We start from the raw sequence: 20,762 nt of genomic DNA, 5'->3' as shown, positions 1-20,762 counted from the left end.
CAAAAATTGAATTGCAAAATTCGAAGTATAAAGTTTCTATAATTATGCAGATTAGAACTTCAACGTTCTCTTTTTTATTTTTATAAACAACAAGGAGAGTATCGTACCAATTTCTCACCGAAATTTTTAGAACAAGATACTAAATAGATGATTATCAAGATCTAAATATTTACAACTAAGCTAGAATTTCAATGTAATGCGACAATTCAACATGTTATCGCATATAAAAGACTGTGCGTAATTCACGAGAGGTGTATTCGGGGTGTAGAAAAATCTTGTTCCCTCAGTCACTGCGGGGTGGGGCCAGGTTTAGGGTTTAGAATTTAGAATTTAGGGTTTAGGGGGTTCACCAACAGTGACTCTGGGGGCAGACAATTCAATATCTTTTTTATAAAAGATACATGCCAACTAATTTATTTAACAAATAATTTCTTGTTTGAATTTTAAACCTACACTTCTCACGAGAGAACATAGGATTTTAAATCTACATGTCACCGGACGAGAGTCGTGGGAGAAGTCTGTAAGTTTTAAATCTGAACGAAAAAATATTTGTAAATGTTAAATAAGCGAACAACTTTGATATCTAATTTTTATAAAAAAAGAAATATCAGAACGGTGTATTTGAAATTTAATGAGCTGTAGAATGTAGAATTGTAACAAAATATTTCTGTAGAAAGGCGGAATCCACATCCTCTGAGGTAACAAAATATTTCTGTTGAGATATGACCGTTCGATCAAAATCTGCGCCAATCTGGTCCGAGGTGCAATGCACGGTATCTCTTTAAAATTCGTGTGAACTCTGATTGCACGGTCCAGGATCTAAACAGAAATAGTCTGTTACCTTAGGTAAACGGCGTACAGTAACAAAATCGACGGCGAAGGATCGAATAACATCGTCGAGAATTCGCTGCTATGCACGGAGGATTGTAGTAGGACCAACATCGCTTGATCAAAATTTAACGTTCCATATAGAAACGATCTTTTTCAGGAGAAACTATCTAATCTGATCCAAGCCCCGTAATCCATCCTTTCTTAAACAGCAGCGGATCTTATTAGACGCGAAAAACCTCCCATAGCCCATAGGTGTTTAGACGAGCGCGCTTGGGCCGCCGTCACGGCACGCGCGCTGCGTTTTAATCGGGAAGGAAACTATTCAACCAAGTGAAGAGTATTTTCTCCAATAATCACACAATAATCGGGTCTTCAATGGCGCGCTCTGCTGCTGCTAAGCTTTGCTTCCTACTCTCTCGGCAGACTAAAGTGAGTGCTAGCTCCTCCAATGTTTTTATTTTTATTTGAAAGAAGTTGAATTTTTGTTTGCTCTTTTTCTTATTGTTTCCAGGTCGATGTTAGTTCTCGTCGATTCATATCTGGTGTATGCCGTTCATACTGGGGCCTCGCAAATGGGCAATTCAAATCATGTGAGTGTCCAACTGGAAACTGTTTATTTATTTATTTTCCAATTTTTTTTACTTGCTGCTTTTTTTGTTTATTTTTCTTCTTCTCTTAAATATTTTTATATTGGAAAGCAGCGTACTGGAGCAATTGGCATCCCACAAGATCATTTCATGGTAAGCGTCAATCATTCATTGTGTATTTGTTTGATTTTGTGCAATGAGGTGTCTAGAGGTGAAACCCTTTACTCCATTTACAGGTACTAGCCATATGTGCGCTCGAGATTACTACAACGTGCTTGGTGTGAGCAAGGATGCTAGTGCATCTGAAATAAAGATGGCTTATTATGCGGTACTATTAGTTCTTAATTTCTGGAGTTTCAATAATTTATTAGTTGACTTAGTTACACTCGGTGTTTACTGTAAATTTGGAGATAAGGATTAATTTGTTAAGGACAAATAATGGTGATAGCTTTCCTATAAAATTAAATGGAAAACAAAACTAAAAATCTCATGTATAATTTGAGAGATGGAAAGAGAATGAAAGAGTATGGTAGTTTGGTCTTTTATTTGAAGCACAACGACTAATAATTAACAAACATTCATCTATTTGTTTTCTAATGGAAGCAAAGAAAATACAAATTTGCAACCCCTTTGATGTCTCTCTCCCTCTTTTCTTTTTTGTTTCAGCTAGCAAAGAAGCTTCATCCTGACACAAACAAAGATGACAAGGAAGCTGAACAGAAGTTTCAAGAAGTAAACAAAGCTCATGAGGTACACACCATATCATCCATGATAAGGAAATACATTTTTTTTCTACCTATCCCTAAATTCAAATATTAAAAAAAAATTCCTTTAGCCCATTCTGTCATTCTTGTTACTACTGCAATTCCAAGGGTTGCAGATTCACCTTAGTGGGCATGGGATCAATGGGCATAATTTCGTCTAATCACGGAGATCCAATTACATAATTTTCCCTGTATATAACTCTTAGTGAAATTTACCTGGGTCTAGTCCGTCTGGAGTTGCAGGGTTTTATTTTAATAAACATTTATAGTGAAAAGAAAGCTGGGATTGAAGATGTTGACCAGTTAACGGGTTAACAGACGTTTGAACCTGATCCCCTTTAGCCCAATGGCTAGCCTTAACTGGGATTGGTCAGGTTAACCTGCCTGCCCTACGTCCCGTGCAAGCAAATTTGAAATTATTCATAGCCAGTCCTCTAATAAGCTCCAATTCCTTCTTTTCATTTTTCTTGTCCAATTGGTGGGCAGGGAATTATTTAAAATCAGCTTAAGAACCCTAAAATGTGAAACAGAGCCCCTCTAATGCTTGTCCTGACTATGATTCTTTCACATAGAACCAGGTAGCTATGGCACTGTACCTTTGCTGAACTGCTAATATGACCTGGTATATACCACATATGGCTGTTAAATCACTGGCCTGGCTAATACCTTTCTGTTGACAGGTTTTAAAAGATGAGGAAAAGCGGGCAATTTATGATCAGGTTTTATTTTACCTTGATGTCTTTTTTTTGTTTCTTTAAGAAAACTACTTTGCTTGTTATTGTAAATTTTTTCTCCAATTTTTACCATTATTGCCAATCATGCCCTTATCATTCTTTAAACAAGCCCTTGCTGGTCAACTTAATTTGAAAGTGTGCAATAAGTTATGCATTCATCTGTAAATCTGTAAAAGGGCAGGAATGTGTAGGAAAAGGACCCTTTTTGATGTCTTAATTGGCATCGGTGTTGACAATCCTTCATTTTTTTAATGACAACAATAGACATTTATAGGCTCTAAAATTGAAATTCTAAATTTAGAATCTGATCTGTGGGCATATATAGTTTTGTAGTTAAAACTTTATGAGGTCTGTTGCACGCTTTACAGTTTTAGTATGATTTCAAATTTGAAATTATCCGTGTTAAACAACCTTTGGTTGAATATCTAATGATATTCTAATTTCACAAAATTTAATAAACTAGCTGTATATATATACCCAAGAACATGTGTACAAGTTTGTTTATTTAGTTTCTATCATCTTTTTTAATTGAATTTAAAATTTGCTGTAAAGATTGTGAAGTCATCTCATTTTCGAGGTCCTGTACCTTGATTATAAACATCAGTCAAGCTGGTTGCAATTTGCAGATGCTCCAAGATAATTATTTGAATTTGCAAAGGCCATTTTTTTTAAATGTATAACAATCCATTCTTATGTGAACGTTTGCCTTATATATTCCTTATTTTGGGTGTTTATTTAAATGGGCAGCTGGGGCCAGATGCTTATGAACATTCTTGTTCTGATGGTGGTTCTGGCGGCCCAAATGGCAGTGGATTTGGTCATCCATTTGGTGATGTATTCTCTGAGGTCAGTGGTTGTTTTATCTCTTCTTCAATTTAAAAAATGTATTTTGTACCTCTTCTACATGTCTTTATCATGCTTGTAAGTCTTGTACATATCATAACTTTCGAGAAATAGAAGACAACATACCTACACATTTTATATAACCAAATAAGAAGAGCTACATAAGGGGGTAGAGTCTAGAGACATCATTTATGTACAGACAGTTAGAAAGAGAAGGAAAGAAGAACCAAAGGAGGACATACCAAATGCCTATTTGCAGTACAGAGGGAGTGAGTGGTTATAATTACAATAAATGTCCTCTGACATCAGTATATTGTAGCCCAAAGTCTACCATTTTGCCTCACCATCCCTGTCAGGATTCCAGTCAGTCTTGCCTCATTCATGAAGTGTGAGTGTTCCTCTCCTTCCATAGATTTCAGAATCCCGCAACAATGAGTGTATTCCCATTCATAAATTGCCCAGGTTGAATGTGCAGTGAATAAAGGTATGGACCGACATTGGTCGGGAAGTTGTTGGTGGATGTAATAGGGTTGTCAAGAAGCAAATTAAGTAGGGGCATTGTAGAAAGAGCTGGTTGGTGTCCGTGAGCATGGGGGGCATGAAACAAAACACGTGAGTTCCTTATGGGGCCATTGGCTAGGTTTTGGCATGTCTGTTGTATATCTAGGAGTCGTAGCCAAAGGAAAAATCATACCTTTAGGGGGGCTTTTAAATCCCAATGGAATTTGTGGAAAGCTGGATGCATACCAGAGTTGATGAGAAAGATGGGTATGCTGAAGCCATCTGCAAGGTTGACAATAGCAACAAGCGATTTTAGACTGTCAAATTGTGCCATGAAGGCTGGGTTGTTTGCAGTTGTAGGTAGTGACACGTTGGCATGGAGATTCTGTGCGACAGTCAAAAGTGGGTCATGTGCTATGTCAATAACCTCGGGTAGAGAGAGTTTAAAGAACCAAGTTCCCCATCCAAGTGTTAAGCCAGAATGAAAAAGAAGTTCCACTGGCTATTTGGACCTTGGGCACATTGAAAGTTATTTAAAGTCTCTTTCTTTTCTGCAATCGAGAGGTGTGATTCTAAAAGCCAAGTAAAATTTTACAACTTATTTTCCCCTTTTTCTGGAGCAGGTATTTGGAAACATGTACTCTGCAGCAGGAGGACAAGATGTCAAGGTCTGTGTCATCTACCTCTTTTTTAGGAATCAATGACCAACTTTCCTATTTTCAAGTTTATATGCTTTCTAAATTTTTTTTTTTTAAATTATGAATTTATATCATATGTAGGTTGCTATTGAATTGTCATTCATGGAAGCTGTTCAAGGCTGTCGTAAAACTATCAATTATGAGACATTTGTTCCTTGCGAAGCTTGCAGTATGATGCATTTCTTCAATTTATCATCATTGATGTTGTATTTTTTTTTTTATTTTGAACCAAATATTGTATCAACTTCCAAGTGGCTTTAGCAATTAGTACATGTGCAATTAACACTACACAATTTTGGAGCCATTTGCAAATTCTCAACCATGATAATAGAGGGTTAAACAAAGATAAACCTCCCAAAAAGGATAGAACCAATATGAAACGATGTAACAATTTTCAAAGCAAATTTAATAGGCTAGAACATAATTTAGTGCTAAGCTGAATTGTTGGTTATACAGATGGAACTGGCATGCCACGTGGCACTGTGCCCCAAACATGCAGAGCTTGTAAAGGTGCTGGAGTGGTTAGTCCACCTCTAAGTTTGAATTTTACTTTTTCTTTTCCCTTGTAGTTTTTCAGATTGATAAAATAATGTATGTTTCGGATGTTCACATCTCCTGCAGAAAATCACGCAACAAGGTTTTTGTACTTTTGAAATGGATTGTCCTGTCTGTGGTGGAACTGGAAAGATTGTCAAGGTATGATTTTCCTTTTTCTTTAAATTACTTTTTAGGAAATGATTTTCAAGGTATGATTTTCCTTTTTCTTTAAATTACTTGTTAGGAAATGATTGCCGTTTTGGCTGGTTCCGTACCAGTTGGGATCTGGTTGGGTTCCAGTTGCTGCAGAAAGTTCAATTAACTCCCTCACAAAGGCCTCAGTTTATGTTTAGTCTGTAATAAACCCTTTAAGTGCCACTTCAAGCCCTTCCTGTCTAAAGGATCTCTTCATAGTTCAAGGAAGAGTCAATATTTTATCTTGGTCCACTCCATAGTTATGCATTAAAAAACACCAAAGAGTCATGAGAAGAAGAATAGAAAAAGGGAGGTAACATTAGCTTGTAAACAATACATGACCTTTTATTGGACCCCATGGTCCTGTCAGTATAGAATTTATACCTTAATCCTCGTCTTGAGATAATTTTCTGTTTCGATCACTTTTCTCTATCTTTTTATCTGACCATATATTAAGGCCTTCTAAGACTCAGTATTTTCTATTCTTATGAAATTTTAATGTTATACATTTGCAGAATTTCTGCAAGTCGTGCAAGGGGCAACAACTCGTGAAGGGAAAAAAAACAGTCAAACTTGACATAATGCCAGGTACTTTGCTCAACTTAGGAGATGTTTTACCTATTAATGTTCTTATTTTGTTTGCAGTGCCTGAATATTCTTCTAATACACATCTAATACCTCATATAATTGACCTTGTTTTCAGATAACCACAGTTACTCGAAACAAAGATAAGAGTCGATTATAAATGATCGTATTGTTCCCTAAGATATTCTTGTAATAATATGCATCTAAAACCTCATATTATTGGGTTTGTTTCCAGATAATTACAGTTGTTGAATACAAAGATCGAGTCAATTTAGAAATGACCGGATTGTTCCCTAAAATTAATGTGCTCATTAACCGAGCTATTTCGGACCTTAAAAGCAAGGATACTTAAATACTCATCCCTCACTCCAATTATATACGACTAAGAGGTAGTGGCAAAATTGTGAAAATGTGATGGAATATACTTTCTGCATCAGAGAATCTAACAGTTGCCTGTTGTTGCAACTATGATTAAACCCAGCATGCTTTTTGCAAATACAGAAAAAAAAAATTGCAGATGTGTTTGTGAAGTTTTGAACTCGCTCTCTTTCTGGTTCACATCTATTTAACCTTTTGGTTGAGCAGAAACTACACTATTAACTTGTCAGGCAAAACAATTGGATCGGCAGTTCTCTCTCCATTGACCTACTTCCTTTAAGAAGTGCACCTTTAACATTTAGTTTTAGTTTTGTGCTGAGTTTTTCTTTTCTTTTTCCTTTAGGAGTGGATACTGGTGATACTATTCAAGTCAGAGGGAAAGGAGGGGCTGATGTGGATCGAAGCCAGCCTGGTGATCTTTTTGTTGATATAAAGGTTCATAGAAACATTCAGCTCTTTAGTGTTTTGATCCATGTCCTAATATTATGCACAGATTATTGAATGGTACTCCTTTTTATCTTTGTTTGGAAAACTTTTCAGGTTAGGAAGGATCCTGTATTCCGAAGAGAAGGAAATAATATTCATGTTGATGCTGTTTTGAGCCTTGCTCAGGTAGCACATATTCCCTTTTTGTCTTTCTAATTATGAACCTAGCTTCACTTTATCTTGACTTTATTTTTTTTCTAGCATTGCTGATGTATTCTATTTGAGGGACAATTTCATGTTTGTGCTGCAAAAATGAATTGTCTTTAGAGAACATAGAAATGTAGGACAAGCATGTGTTTTTTTAGCATTTTCTGAAAGATATGGAAGGTTTGGTACATATTTCCCATAATTTGGGATTGTACTACATTAATATTTTTTTTCATCAGAAAGGGTATATGTAATAATAAGATATTTTGCTGGGTGAGGTGAAAATATTCCATGGTATTAACAATTTGATATATTATAGTCTTATTTTTTAATATGTGCAGGCTGTGTTGGGAGGAAGCGTGACAGTCCCTACACTTACTGGAGATGTTTCAGTCAAGGTCTCTCCCCCTCTCATTCTCTTTCCCGCCTTACTCCTATCTCTCTTTCTCTCTCACACACACTAGAAATGAATCTTTTCCATTCATTATCAGGTTCGTCAAGGCACTCAACCTGCGGAGAAAGTTGCTCTCAAGGGAAAAGGTGGGAGGATTCAAATTTAAAAAAATTATTTTAAAGAACATTCATTTATCTGAAGAGTAGAAGTCACAGCTAAGTGCTAACTGACACCTCAAATTTTGCATAAATGCAGGCATCAAAACGAGAAACTCTTCGATTTATGGGAACCAATATGTCCACTTCAACATTCGAGTTCCAACGTTAGTCTGACCTATAAAATTTTTGCAAGTTCTTAATTTTGTACCTTTTATTTATGGTGCCAATTTAAAAATTCATAAAGTATTACCAGAAGTAATTTTTTATTTCTTTTGTACGCATTCAGAACCTTGACACGGAGGCAGCGTGAATTAATGGAGGAGTTCGATAAAGAGGAGACTGAAGAAACGGAGAGAGTTGCAGCCACATCGGGCTGAGAAGGTCTTACAATATGGGTAATAATCTGACAATGAGGTTTTGAATATTGGTATAAATATCACAGAGGTTTGCGGATCTATTTATAGATGGTAAATGTATTTTTTTTTTTTTTTAAAAACAAAAAAAAAGAAACTCTATAGGGTAAGTAAGAGAGAGCTCTCAGTAAGATGTTTTTTTTGTTGAATTATGGGATTACTTACAACTTGCTTTTATGATTTAATGAGAATCTTGTTATGAATTACTAATTTATTATCTTTTTGTTGTATTTATTTTCCAGAGTATTAATCTTTGAAATCCTGTGGTTCGTTGGAGATATTACGAAATGTATGAATAAATGAAATTGATGGATCCAACTAGCCCTTAGGCTTATCACATATTTCTCATTATAATTGCAACTTAAAAACCAACTTCATTTAAAGTTATCATTATTCGATCTAATCCGGCATTACCACCTAGTAATTTTCAACAAAAAATTGCTACCCAAGACACATTCTATTCAATAATTCAGGAAAAGAATGCTCAAAAATTAGAAAAAGCCCCAGACTGCCGGATCCGCACCCAGACTGCCTGGCCAGGAACTCCACCATGCAAAACAAACCACATGTAAAAACCCGGAGGTGCCACCTCTGGTGAAGGTGGGACCATCACCTCTGCCATGTAACCCCTAAAACTCAACTGCACAAGCCGCAACACGGTCATCACCACCATTCTTTGATTCATCCCAACTGAATGTGTAGCAAAAGCTGGTGCAATCGCCACCACCTCCACTGCCATCCCCTCCTGTAACCCTCCATCAACTGCAAATCTCACTAATGCCACATCACCATATCCAACCTCAGCTAGGGGACCCACGTCTACTCTCCGGGGTCGCATTACTTCAAATGTGGCGTCCAAGTATGGAGGCAAGTATGCCTCTAGACTTAGATCAGTTGGATATGTCACATTTTGAAACACATAGCCAACATGCGGGTTACTACCTCCAACTAGTACCCGGCCATATGAGTCCAGAATGGCAGCTGAGTGGTACATTCGAGGGATAGTAGAGGGATTCATCACCTCAAACCGGTATCCAACCGGTCGATCAGGCCTATAAAGAACTGGGTGTAAGACTGGCTCTTGGGCCAGCTCCCATCCAGCTGTACCAGCTGCTGCGCCATTTACTATTAGGATCTCTCCAGTAGGTAAAATTACCATGTCGCCCATGACACGAGGCAAGGGCATCTCCTCCATGGACCACTGTGGGTTTGAATCAGTCGGTACAATCCGGGCACACGTGCGGGTAGCTGGGAGGTATGTAGCATTGCGAAGTGCCGATTGGAAGGCGCCCCGTGGAGCACCACCGCATATTAAAACTTCAGCTCGTGACGGTGCTTCAGGTCGTAGAGGCAGAAGAACTGACGAACCAGAGCTTGGATAGTTCCTTGGCACGTCGTCGGGTAAGGGTGGAAGGGAACGGGTCGTTCTGCGGCCAAGCGGGTCAAATACTATAGAACGGGTATTTGCAAAGATGAAAAGAGACCCGTCAGGGAGTAAATGTAGAAATGGGTAAAGGTTGTTCTCGGCATCCGGATCGCTGGTTTCTTGCAAGAAGGGAAAGTCAAACAGCTGGTACTGCTGGTCTGGCGGGAAAAATTCAAAATTGAACTGTCTTCGGCCACCCACAACTATGACAGTACCATCTGGTAACAATTGGTTGGAAGCGTACCACCGCCTCACCGCAAGAGAGTATGGGTGCTCGATCCAAGATAGAGAGAAGAGAGAGAAGAGGCGTACCGACCGATCACCTGTATTGAAACCACCGGTTTGTAAGAGACTACCATTGGGGAGTAGAGCAGCTGAGGAGCACCAGGGATCAGAGAGAAGGGGCAGTGGGGAGATAGTGTTCTTGGAAATGTCATAGAGGAGAGAATGCGCTGTGCAGTCAAGGAAGAAGAAGGGGCAGTCTGGGAAGGAGAGGTTGGATAGGCCAAAGTCAGTGCGATCGAAGGTGAGGAGGCGGTTGCCTGGCAGGAGTTGCATGTGCATGGCGACGATGCCGATGCTGTCAGAGAGAAGGCGCCATTCACCAGCAGTGGCAGTTGGGGAAGAGAAAATGTTGCCAGAGCCAGAGGTGGGTTGGAGAGTGGTAAGGGGGAGGAGAGAGAAAAGGAGCAGAGAGTAGAGTAATGCCATGGTTCGTTTAATTCTTGGAGGATTCTTGGAAGAGGTTTGGTATGGTGTAAAAGTAAAACGAGAGGGAGAATTAATTAAGCAAGATGTGTGCCTTGGCCTTCGATCTTGTTTGGTTTGGTAATATATATATTCTGTATTAGCTCAAGCCTCAAACAACAACATCTTTCTATTTCTCGAGCTGTACTTCTTGATTCATCTTCAACTGCTAGTCCCGGATTGCTATTTTCAATTATAACCGGCAAGCAGAAACTTAAATACTAAAGTTGTTTGTAACTTAGTTTGTACTATAATTTCAAAATGAATAATTTCTTTGTTCATACAAAGAATATATTTTGCAGTAATATGCTTGAATAACCAGGAAATCAGATTTAGATTGGTCTTTAGTGTGACCCAAATTTAAATTTATTAAGATTTTTGGGGGAGGGTGTGGGATCCATATTTATTATCTTAACAGATTTCTGATGAATTCAGATCATATATATTTCGGATGTTTTTACCTAAAATGTTTGAATAACAAAACACATGCATAACAATATATTTGCTTCAGTAGCTCAAAACATATTAATATATTATTTTGAATACATATAGTACTATTTCCAATGTAAACGAGTAAATTCTGTAATGTCGACCCACGTTCAAGATTCATATACGAATTGAACAAACTATCAAAATGTTTTTTAAAATCTGTAACAAAAAATTTTAGGGGGAATTTCACGTGTACCCCTCAAAAACTTTCAAATTACGTATATCTCCCTATAAATTTTAAAAACTTACAAATTTACCCATTTTATTGTCTTTTATATTAAACTCATTTTAAATTTTTAAATACCCATTTTACTCTTTGTTAAAGGAAAATTGTACCCATGCCACTCCAAAACCTCTAATTTTGAAAAATGTCACTCCAAAGTTTGAGTTCATGGCAATGCCATTATAAAGTTGATTTATTCCTAATTTTGCCATTCTAATACTATTTTTATTAAAAATAATATGAAAAATTATGTTTTGAAATATGTATTTCTGTATTTCCGATTATACCCCTCAGTTAAAATGAATGCACAGTTAGAGCCACAGCCGATTCCTGCCTCCTCTCTTCTCTTCTCTTCTGTATTTAAAGCCTTGTTTACTTTTTCTTTTTGCTTACCGAGGAACCTTTTACTCTAGTTAATTAATTTTTTGTGAAAACAATTCATAGGAACCATCTGTTTGTATGTTAACTTAAATTTTAGTTTCAATTTTAAGTGGTATCAAATTTCTGAGTCCTAGCTACTTAAGAAAAGGATGATTAACCAATAATTAATCAATAATTTCATTTTTTCAAGTTTTAGGTTTATCATTAACCAATAATTTCATTTTCATCATAATTCATAAAGCTCAAAAATAAATTTTTTTTTTGTAGTTTTTGGTACCATACTATTCAAAACTTTTATTAAAAGGATGACAATTTCTTAGAATTCACAGATAGGTCCTAAGTTTACCAATAAAGATAATAACCTGTACCAGTACAAGAGGGGTGTTCTGATACAACTGGTACCAGCATGGAGAAACACCAGAACTTGATTTTTAATTGATACTTCATAAAGAGTGTATTAAGCTATCAATTTTTTTAGCGATGCCATATCATTGACATTTTTATCCATTAGATTCAATTTCTCTTTTTATTTTTTATAAGATGCCTCATCTTGTATCATGTTTTTTCTTGATAAGATAAATATTTGATGTGTCTAAGTCTGCACTATAACTTAAATAATATATTAATATTTTTTTGTGTGTTCCTTTATTGAGTTATTGCACGGTTAATCATGCCAGTAAATAGAATTAAAGCTTGAAGGTAAATTTTATCTGATAGAATTATTTGTTGTACATTATGTACAATACAGTTCCTATGTATAAATTCACAGAGCTAAACAAAGACAAATCAGCCTAAAAATGGATGAAAAAAATTGAAGAGGGTTATAAATTAAGATCTCAATATAGCACTGCCCTATTAAAATACCTGGTTAGGATCCTGAACTAAATTAGAAGTCTTTCAAATAGATCCTGAAAAATCACTAGGTCCTCGTGGTTTTAAATGTGCTTCTTTGCCTTTTTTTATTCAATCTACCATGATCTACAAAATCTAAACATTGGAAGCTCACAATCAGATCCGAGAAATGAGCGATTTTCCAATCCGACTGGCCAATTGTGTTTTAAGCGAAGCACAGGAAGAGAAGCACGGGAGAGAAGCACAAGAAAGGAATCACGAAGGGAAGGCTAGGGTTCATGATTTTTGAGAAGGCTATTTTTGTCATTGTTATTATTTTATTTTATTTTTAAGACTAATAATGTAGTTGTGGCAAAATTAGGAATAAATCAAGTTTATAATGGCATTGGCATGAACTCAAACTTTAGAGTGACATTTTTCAAAATTAGAGGTTTTGGAGTGACATGGGCACAATTTTCTCCTTTATTAAAAACATAAAACGCCCATCAGACTCAAATTGTTCATCTGTTATCCGATACGCTTTAACATCTGTGCACACTAGATCAGCACGTATCTTGAAGCGAACAAGCAAAATGGAAGCGTCTAATTGTCCACATCCTTTTGTCCACCATTTGTCCATAGCTTTGACTTGCGCGAATACTGTAAAATTACTTCTACATGCTGTATAATTATACAATATATCACATAAAATATATCAATTAATCACAAAATATCTAGCAACTATTTGAAGTGGTCCCATGATAGTTAGAAAAAGATTGCAACTTGCACAATAGGACAAAATAAATGTATTTTCAAACTGTACTTTCGGAAATTACAGTTATTGGCAGTTAGAGTTAATTATTAGCGTCCGCACTGGGTTGAATCTTGTATACTGTAAAATTGAATCTTGTATACTATAAAATTGAATCTTGTATACAGTAAATTTTTCAATTGAATCTTGTATACTGTACAATTGAATCTTGTATACTGTAAAAGTGAATCTTCTACATAGTAAAATTTACAATTGAATCTTGTATACTGTAAAATTGAATCAGCAGAACTGTAAAATTGAATATTGTATACAGTAGAATTTTCAATTATATCTTGTATACTGTAAAATTGAATCTTGTATACTGTAAAATTTTCAAATAATACTATAAATTTTCAATTGAATCTTGTATACTGTAAAATTTTGACATAATACTGTAAATTTTCAATTGAATCTTGTATACTGTAAAATTTCTAAAACTAAACCATAAAATAATACCATCCATACTGTAAGATAAAATGTAACAAATGCTACATTTCAGTTTAAACTACAACCTACAAAGAATCATATATACTGTAAAATTGCAAAATATAAACCATAAAATAATACCATGTATACTCTAAAATTGCTAAATCTATACATACATCTATCATCACACAAAAAATCTGTTCACCACAAAACAACATATGTTCACCACAAACAACATCTGTTCAACACAAGATAAACATATTCACTGCAACATTCAGAATAGCATAATAGCAACAAAAAAACTATGGACAAATAACTTTTACATTAGAAACCTCTTGTGTTCATTGTTCGGATGAGTAAGAAGCCTCTCTATCATCTATTTTCTCCAGATTTTTACAAGATGAATATTGTAAAATTACAAGATGAATACTATAAAGTTACAAGATAAATACTGTAAAATTAACAAATCATCTATTTCTTTCAGATTTCCACAAGATGAATAGTGTAAAATGACAAGATGAATACTGTAAAATTAACAAGGCAATACTGTAAAATTAATAGATTAATATTCCATATCACCTCTCTATCATCTATATCCTCCAGATTTTCACAAGATAAATATTGTAAAATGACAAAATGAATACTGTAAAATTAACGGGGCAATACAGTAAAATTAACAGATCAATACTCCATATCGCCTCTCTACCATCTCTTTCCTCCAGATTTCATTTGAAATGCTAGATCTGTTACTGCATACAACGAAAACAACAAATTCAACAGAAATAACTTACTAGATTTGAATTTTGTTGTGCTCTTCAACAAAAACAACCTCTATTCGATTGCACTCCACGATTGAAGGTTCCATTGCGATCATGTATAAAAAATGAGACCGAATCAGTAATCTCATTTAAAATCGACATTGCAAAGGAAAAATAAATCAGAGAAGGTAAATACAAAAAAACAACAATTACGATTTCGTTGCCGTCGCGGCCGATCCAGATTATTCTTCTGATCAAATCCGATCATCTCTTTCTTATCCACTCTCGTTGCTGTTGCAGCCGTCGGTAGAGAGGTGAGAGAGAGGAGAGATGAGAGGCGAGAGGTGATATCGCTTTCTGTCGTGATTTTATAATTTGGATTTCCGTTAAAAGATACTTAGACGGAAGTTGATAAGGTTGTGGACAAATGGTGGACAAAACCCAGTGGACAGAAACATTTTTTCTCTTTTTTTTCTTTGCGACAAAAGATTTTGGGAGCTTTAAAAGTCGCGGCAAAGTTTGAAAAAACAAATCCACTACTCACGCGTCATGATGTGAAATTTGCTAGTCAAAAATTTGAAAAAGCAAATCCACACTCAAAAGCATAAATTTATGTATATCAAAGCATAAAAAATAATTTTTAAAAAAAGGTCTCAGACTGGAAAAAAACAAAGTAAAGAATATCCGATTTTTTTAAAAATACTCAAAAAAATAATTATTTTATTAAAAATAACCAGGTTTTCGGTGGAATTTTAAAAATACCCAGGCCGCAGAAAAAATTTGCGCCCCGAAATTTTTTTTTTTTTTTTTAGAATTTTTTATTCCGAGCGCAGATTATTTCTGCGCTCCGGATTTTTTTTTTTTTTTTTTTTTTTTTTTTTTTTTTTTAGAGTTTGGAGTTTGGAGAAAAAAAAATCCATTATGTATATGTATATATATGTATATGTATATGTAGATGTAGATGTATATGTATATGTATGTATATGTATATGTATGTATATATGTATATATGTATATATATATGTATATATAAATATACAAATATATGTATATATAAATATACAAATATATGTATATATAAATATACATATATACACACACATATATATAAATATACATGTATATAATATTTATGTATATGTATATGTATATAATATTTATGTTTATGTATATGTATATGTATATGTATATAATATTTATGTTTATGTATATGTATACACATATATTATATACACATATATACATATACATATATTATACATATACATGCATATGCATATGCATATGCATATACATATGCATATGCATATGCATATGCATATGCATATACATATGCATATGCATATGCATATGCATATGCATATACATATGCATATGCATATACATATGCATATACATATGCATATACATATACATATACATATGCATATGCATATACATATACATATGCATATGCATATACATATACATATACATATACATATACATATACATATACATATACATATACATATACATATACATATACATATACATATACATATACATATACATATACATATACATATACATATACATATACATATACATATACATATACATATACATATACATATACATATCAGACCATGGATATTTTCTTTCTCCAAACTCTAAAAAAAAAATTAAAAAAAAATATACATATACATCTACATATACATATACATAAACATAAATATTATATACATATACATAAACATAAATATTATATACATATACATAAACATAAATATTATATACATATACATATATTATACATATATTATAAAAAAAAATGAGTCATACATATATTATATACACATATATACATATACATATATATACATATACATATACATATACATATACATATATATACATATACATATACATATACATACATATACACATATACATACATATACATACATATACATACAGATACATATACATAGATATACATATATATACATATACATGATGGATTTTTTTCTCCAAACTAAAAAAAAAAAAAAAAAAAAAAAAAAAAAATCCGGAGCGCAGAAAAAATCTGCGCTCGGAATAAAAAATTCTAAAAAAAAAAAAAAAAAAAAATTTCAGGGCGCAAATTGTTTCTGCGGCCCGGAATAAAAATTCCGGAGCGCAGAAAAAATCTGCGACCTGGGTATTTTTAAAATTCCATCCAAAACCTGGTTATTTTTAATAAAATAATTATTTTTTTGGGTATTTTTAAAAAAATCGGAAAGAATATACATCACGTTTTATTAATGATATTTATCTGTGTATGGTTCACGCTTTTCTAAAAATTAAATTCGTAAATGTTTGTACAGATTTTATTTTTAATGAGTGTAAATCCTTGCACAAATGACGGCCATTTTTATTAATACCCAAAAAAAAAAACATTTTTACAATAATAACCTGACAATTTTTTTTTTTTTAAATCTGACCAGACCGCCGGTAATTGGGGCGGTCCGATTCCATACCAGACCGCCAGGACCCTGGGCGGTCCAGTAGGGACCAGACCGCCGGTAATTGGGGCGGTCCACTATGCTGCCATATAGCAGCTCTGTCTGCTGTCTCTCTAGCACAGTATCATTTATTAAACCACAGAGAAGAAAGAGAGAGCGATTTTGAAGCGATTTTAAGCGATTTAGAGGCGATTGCTACAGGTATATTATTTTTTATTTAATTATTTTATGTTTAATTTTTAATTAATAATTATTATACCCGCAGTCTGTAAAAACTATAAATTAGGCTTTAAGTAATATTATAATTAACTTTTAAATTCCAAAAAATAATGAATCTATTATACTGTAATTCTTATGAATGTTTTTTTTTAAATGTAGTTTGTTAAGGACAAAATGCTGGTTGCACTGTACGTGGGCGGTAGGCTAATTAAGGGTGCAGATGGCGTGTATTACTCGAAAGATGCCTCATTCGGCTTGCAGGTTAATGAAAGAACCACATTTATTGAACTTAAGCAACTAGTATATGAAAAGACTGGTGTGAACCCCGACCGGTATGAATTAGAATTGGCTACCCGAATTGACACACAACGGGCTGGGGCGGGTAGACCTTACTTTGTGAGTTTTCCTATAACAGATGAGGAGTTGTGGAAGGCTGTGTACCAACAATTTGAGTCTAGGGGGGTCGCTATGATAGACTTATATTCCAGGAGGGTTCCCCAGGCCGGGGCTAGACCTTTTAGTGCGGCTGGGGCTGGACCTTCTAGGGCTCCCCCTGCTGGACCTTCAGGTTATGACAATTCGGCTTATGACAGCCAGGGGTACCACCACTCCCCTCATGACAGCCAGGGGTACCACCACTCCCCTCATGACAGTCAGGGGTACCACCACTCCCCTCATGACAACCAGGGGTACCACAGTCCCTGTTATGACAACCCGGGGTACCATAACTCCCGTGAGTTTACTGAAGTTGTACCACCACCACCACCACCGCCCAGACAGACACCCATAATCCCTACATTTCCAGCTATACCAGAGTCATTACCGATACAGTTATCCGTTAATCCAAATGATACTAATATTGATGTTGATGCTATTGATGCCATACCGGAAAGAGAAATGGAAACCGGAGATGAATACCAAGGAATTTGGGAATCTGATGACTTATCAGATGGTGATGCAAATGTACCAGGTTTGTCCAGGGAAGAAAAATTCCCAATCAGGGGTCGAGGGAATAGGCATCCTGTCGCCACATTCAACGATACCACAGCTTTTGAAGAGGCTGACATTAGTTTCTTTGGTCCTCGTGTTGTATACAATCGTGAACTTGCCCCAGGGCAAGTCTATACCAACATAGATGAACTTGTAAAGAAAATCTATGAGACTCACGTTCACGGCAACTGGGAATGTATATTAGAAAAAAGAGAATCAAAAAGATTGGTTGTGATATGCAAAAATGCCCCTCGTTGTGAGTTTCGCCTTTATGCAACCCCTGCGGGTTCGGGGGAAGCATGGATAATTAAAAAGTGTGAACCACCTCATACATGCAAGTCTGCGTCCACAAGGACAGACCATTCAAACCTGACAGCATCACTAATTGCCGATGCAATTGAGGCAGACATTAAGTTGGACCCATCGATGAGCATCAAGGCGGTGGCTATGGCCGTCAGACACAAATACATACATGTAATCCCAAAATATAACAGGTTGTGGAGAGGTCGTGAACTTGCGATTTGCAGAATATTCGGTAGTTGGAAGGATTCATACAACTATCTGACACCATTGCTCCAGGCTATGGCAAGTACAAATCCCGGCACTGTATTTCAGCGGTGGCATGGCCCCATTTATGATAAGAATGGAGTACTAATAGAGGGAGTTCAACAATTCAAGGGCATTGCATGGGCTTTTGGTCCTTGTATCCAAGCTGTGCCATTCATCAGACCCGTTATCAGCATTGATGCATGCTTCATGTCTGGCCGTTACGAGGGGAGGCTACTGATAGCATGTGCATATGATGCTGAGAACCAGCTGTTGCCTTTGGCGTTTGCAATTGTTCGGAAAGAGGATGGTGAGAACTGGGGATTCTTTATGCAATTTTTAAGAAGACGGGTGGTTGGGCCAACAAAGTTTTTCTCTGTAATATCAGACCAGCACAAAGGAATAAAATATGTTTTTGATCATGAAGAATACGGTTGGTCAACACATACTGGCGAGTGTGTGCACAGGTTGTGTATGCAACACGTTGCGGAGAACCTTAGCAAGGCAACCGGAAACAATAGCTGGGTCCTAGAAACATTCAGACGTAATTGCAAAAAGAAGAAGCCAAGAAGGGTGGAAGAGATGAGTAGAGAATTTGCAAAGGTATGTGTTTGTTGATTGTTTACATGTCTTATTGTACTTTGTTAACATATTTTTATTTTAATTGTTTACTTATATTATTTTATTTCCTTATTTATATGTAGTATATGCCGAAAGCAAATCTGTACTTAATGAAGGTGGGCAAAAATAACCCCAGAGATGTCCAAGAGCCACCAGCATACGAGAAAATATTTCAAGCACGTGATGGAGGTTACCGTTGGGGAATTATGACCACCAACGGCTCTGAATCGCTGAATGCAGTCTTCAAGGAGAGCCGGACGTTGCCGGTGGCTGCAGTTGTAGAAGACACTTTCTACAAGTTAAATACATGGTTTCAGGAACGGCGTGCTAAGGCCGCAGAATTAATAAGGATGAACCAGTCATTTTCAACAAGGGTGGAGGAGAAACTAAAAAAACACAGGAATAAAGGTGCAACTATGACCGTGATCCCGATGGGTAATGACGGTACAGAATTCGAAGTGCACAATCCAAATGAGTACGTTCCTTCCAGCCGTAGACCAGATGGCACTATGGAGTTTGTGAAGAGGGCTTTCAAGTACGTAGTGCAATTCGGAGAGGCAAGAGAGGTGACCTGTACATGCCAAGGACCCCAACTAGCTGGAATACCTTGTAGTCACGTGATGGCGGTATGCCGAGTGAGAAACTTCTGCGAGGATCACTATGTCGCCGACATGTATCGTACCGATTACCTTGCTTCTACTTGGGGTGGATCTTTCCATTCTTATCCCAACCAGCATGAGTGGCCTGCGTATGTCGGTGATAGAATACTCCCTTCAGAAGGATGGATAAGGAAGGGGAGGAGGAGACACAAACGTGCTATAATGACCATGGACGAGATGGGTGGTAGGAGGCCATCGGGAAATCAGGCTCGCCGTTCCGTTTCTGACAGGCGCAGGGCAGGTAGGTAGCATTTTTCAGAATTAATTTATGTTTTTATTATATTGATAACTGAACTCTGTTGTTATGTTCAGATGCCATAAACGAACACAATGAAAGAGAAAATGCGAGAGTTGTTGCTGAAGCAACTGGTAGAAGACAACCACCTCCTGCGACCCAATCATCTAGTAGCCAAGGGTCTACAAGTACTGCTGCACCTGCAGCTGGCACCAGAAAATCTTCCCGTCTATTGGGTCTATTCCGACGTCGTGAAAGATGAACTTATTATTTTGCTTGGGAGAACTTATTTTGTTTGGTTTGAACTAACTTATGAATATTGGTGAACTTCAGTTGTATCATTGAACTTTAATTGTATTCGTGGACTTTACTTGTTAGACTATGTTAGACTACTTCCGAACTACAGTTATATTATCTAGCATATTCAATAATTAATTCAGAGATAACTGATAAATTGTCTGACAAGATGATAAAATACATCAAGAAACATGTACGGCGTACCCGTATCGGCGTACCCGTATCGGCGTACCCATATTCAATAATTAATTCAGAGATAACCTCCCCCGGGCCCTGTGTATACATGTACGGCGTACCCGTATCGGCTCCCCATGGATCAAATGGAATGACTGATCTGGAATCGGTGGTCTGCGTACGCATCTCCCA

The 20,762-nt window shown here is 36.1% G+C and overlaps 3 protein-coding genes and 1 pseudogene across 4 annotated transcripts; 3 read left to right on the top strand and 1 right to left on the bottom strand.

Annotated features, from left to right (window-relative positions):
- Positions 1-1,073: 1,073 nt before the first annotated feature.
- On the top strand, positions 1,074-8,474 carry LOC144549432 (chaperone protein dnaJ GFA2, mitochondrial-like). 2 transcript variants are annotated; one of them, XM_078298271.1, is made up of 18 exons: positions 1,074-1,260; positions 1,343-1,421; positions 1,533-1,571; positions 1,655-1,746; positions 2,085-2,168; positions 2,863-2,901; positions 3,664-3,762; positions 4,884-4,928; positions 5,040-5,127; positions 5,415-5,479; positions 5,580-5,654; positions 6,206-6,278; positions 6,997-7,088; positions 7,194-7,265; positions 7,628-7,684; positions 7,778-7,826; positions 7,936-8,002; positions 8,125-8,474. In XM_078298271.1, the coding sequence occupies exons 1-18, from the start codon at positions 1,207-1,209 to the stop codon at positions 8,213-8,215; spliced, it is 1,260 nt and encodes a 419-aa protein (XP_078154397.1). In that variant the 5' UTR covers positions 1,074-1,206; the 3' UTR covers positions 8,216-8,474. The 2 variants fall into 2 exon arrangements, with proteins under 2 accessions (XP_078154397.1, XP_078154323.1); XM_078298197.1 differs by having other exon boundaries at positions 1,530-1,571.
- Positions 8,475-8,612: 138 nt separating this feature from the next.
- LOC144549352 (aldehyde oxidase GLOX1 pseudogene) lies at positions 8,613-10,445 on the bottom strand (annotated as a pseudogene).
- A 6,409-nt stretch (positions 10,446-16,854) lies between these two features.
- On the top strand, positions 16,855-19,508 carry LOC144564159 (uncharacterized). The gene is made up of 4 exons (XM_078313701.1): positions 16,855-17,030; positions 17,208-19,187; positions 19,289-19,464; positions 19,505-19,508. The coding sequence occupies exons 2-4, from the start codon at positions 17,223-17,225 to the stop codon at positions 19,506-19,508; spliced, it is 2,145 nt and encodes a 714-aa protein (XP_078169827.1). The 5' UTR covers positions 16,855-17,030; positions 17,208-17,222.
- Positions 19,509-19,527: 19 nt separating this feature from the next.
- Positions 19,528-20,470, top strand: LOC144546646 (uncharacterized). The gene is made up of 2 exons (XM_078295211.1): positions 19,528-20,105; positions 20,177-20,470. The coding sequence occupies exons 1-2, from the start codon at positions 19,556-19,558 to the stop codon at positions 20,359-20,361; spliced, it is 735 nt and encodes a 244-aa protein (XP_078151337.1). The 5' UTR covers positions 19,528-19,555; the 3' UTR covers positions 20,362-20,470.
- Positions 20,471-20,762: the final 292 nt, after the last annotated feature.

This window comes from Carex rostrata, chromosome 1 (assembly GCF_964058835.1).
Source record: "Carex rostrata chromosome 1, lpCarRost1.2, whole genome shotgun sequence".
In the NCBI taxonomy this organism is placed as follows: Eukaryota; Viridiplantae; Streptophyta; class Magnoliopsida; order Poales; family Cyperaceae; genus Carex; species Carex rostrata.
The sequence above is the reverse complement of the archived record's forward strand: the minus strand, read 5'-3'. Positions and strand labels throughout refer to the sequence as shown.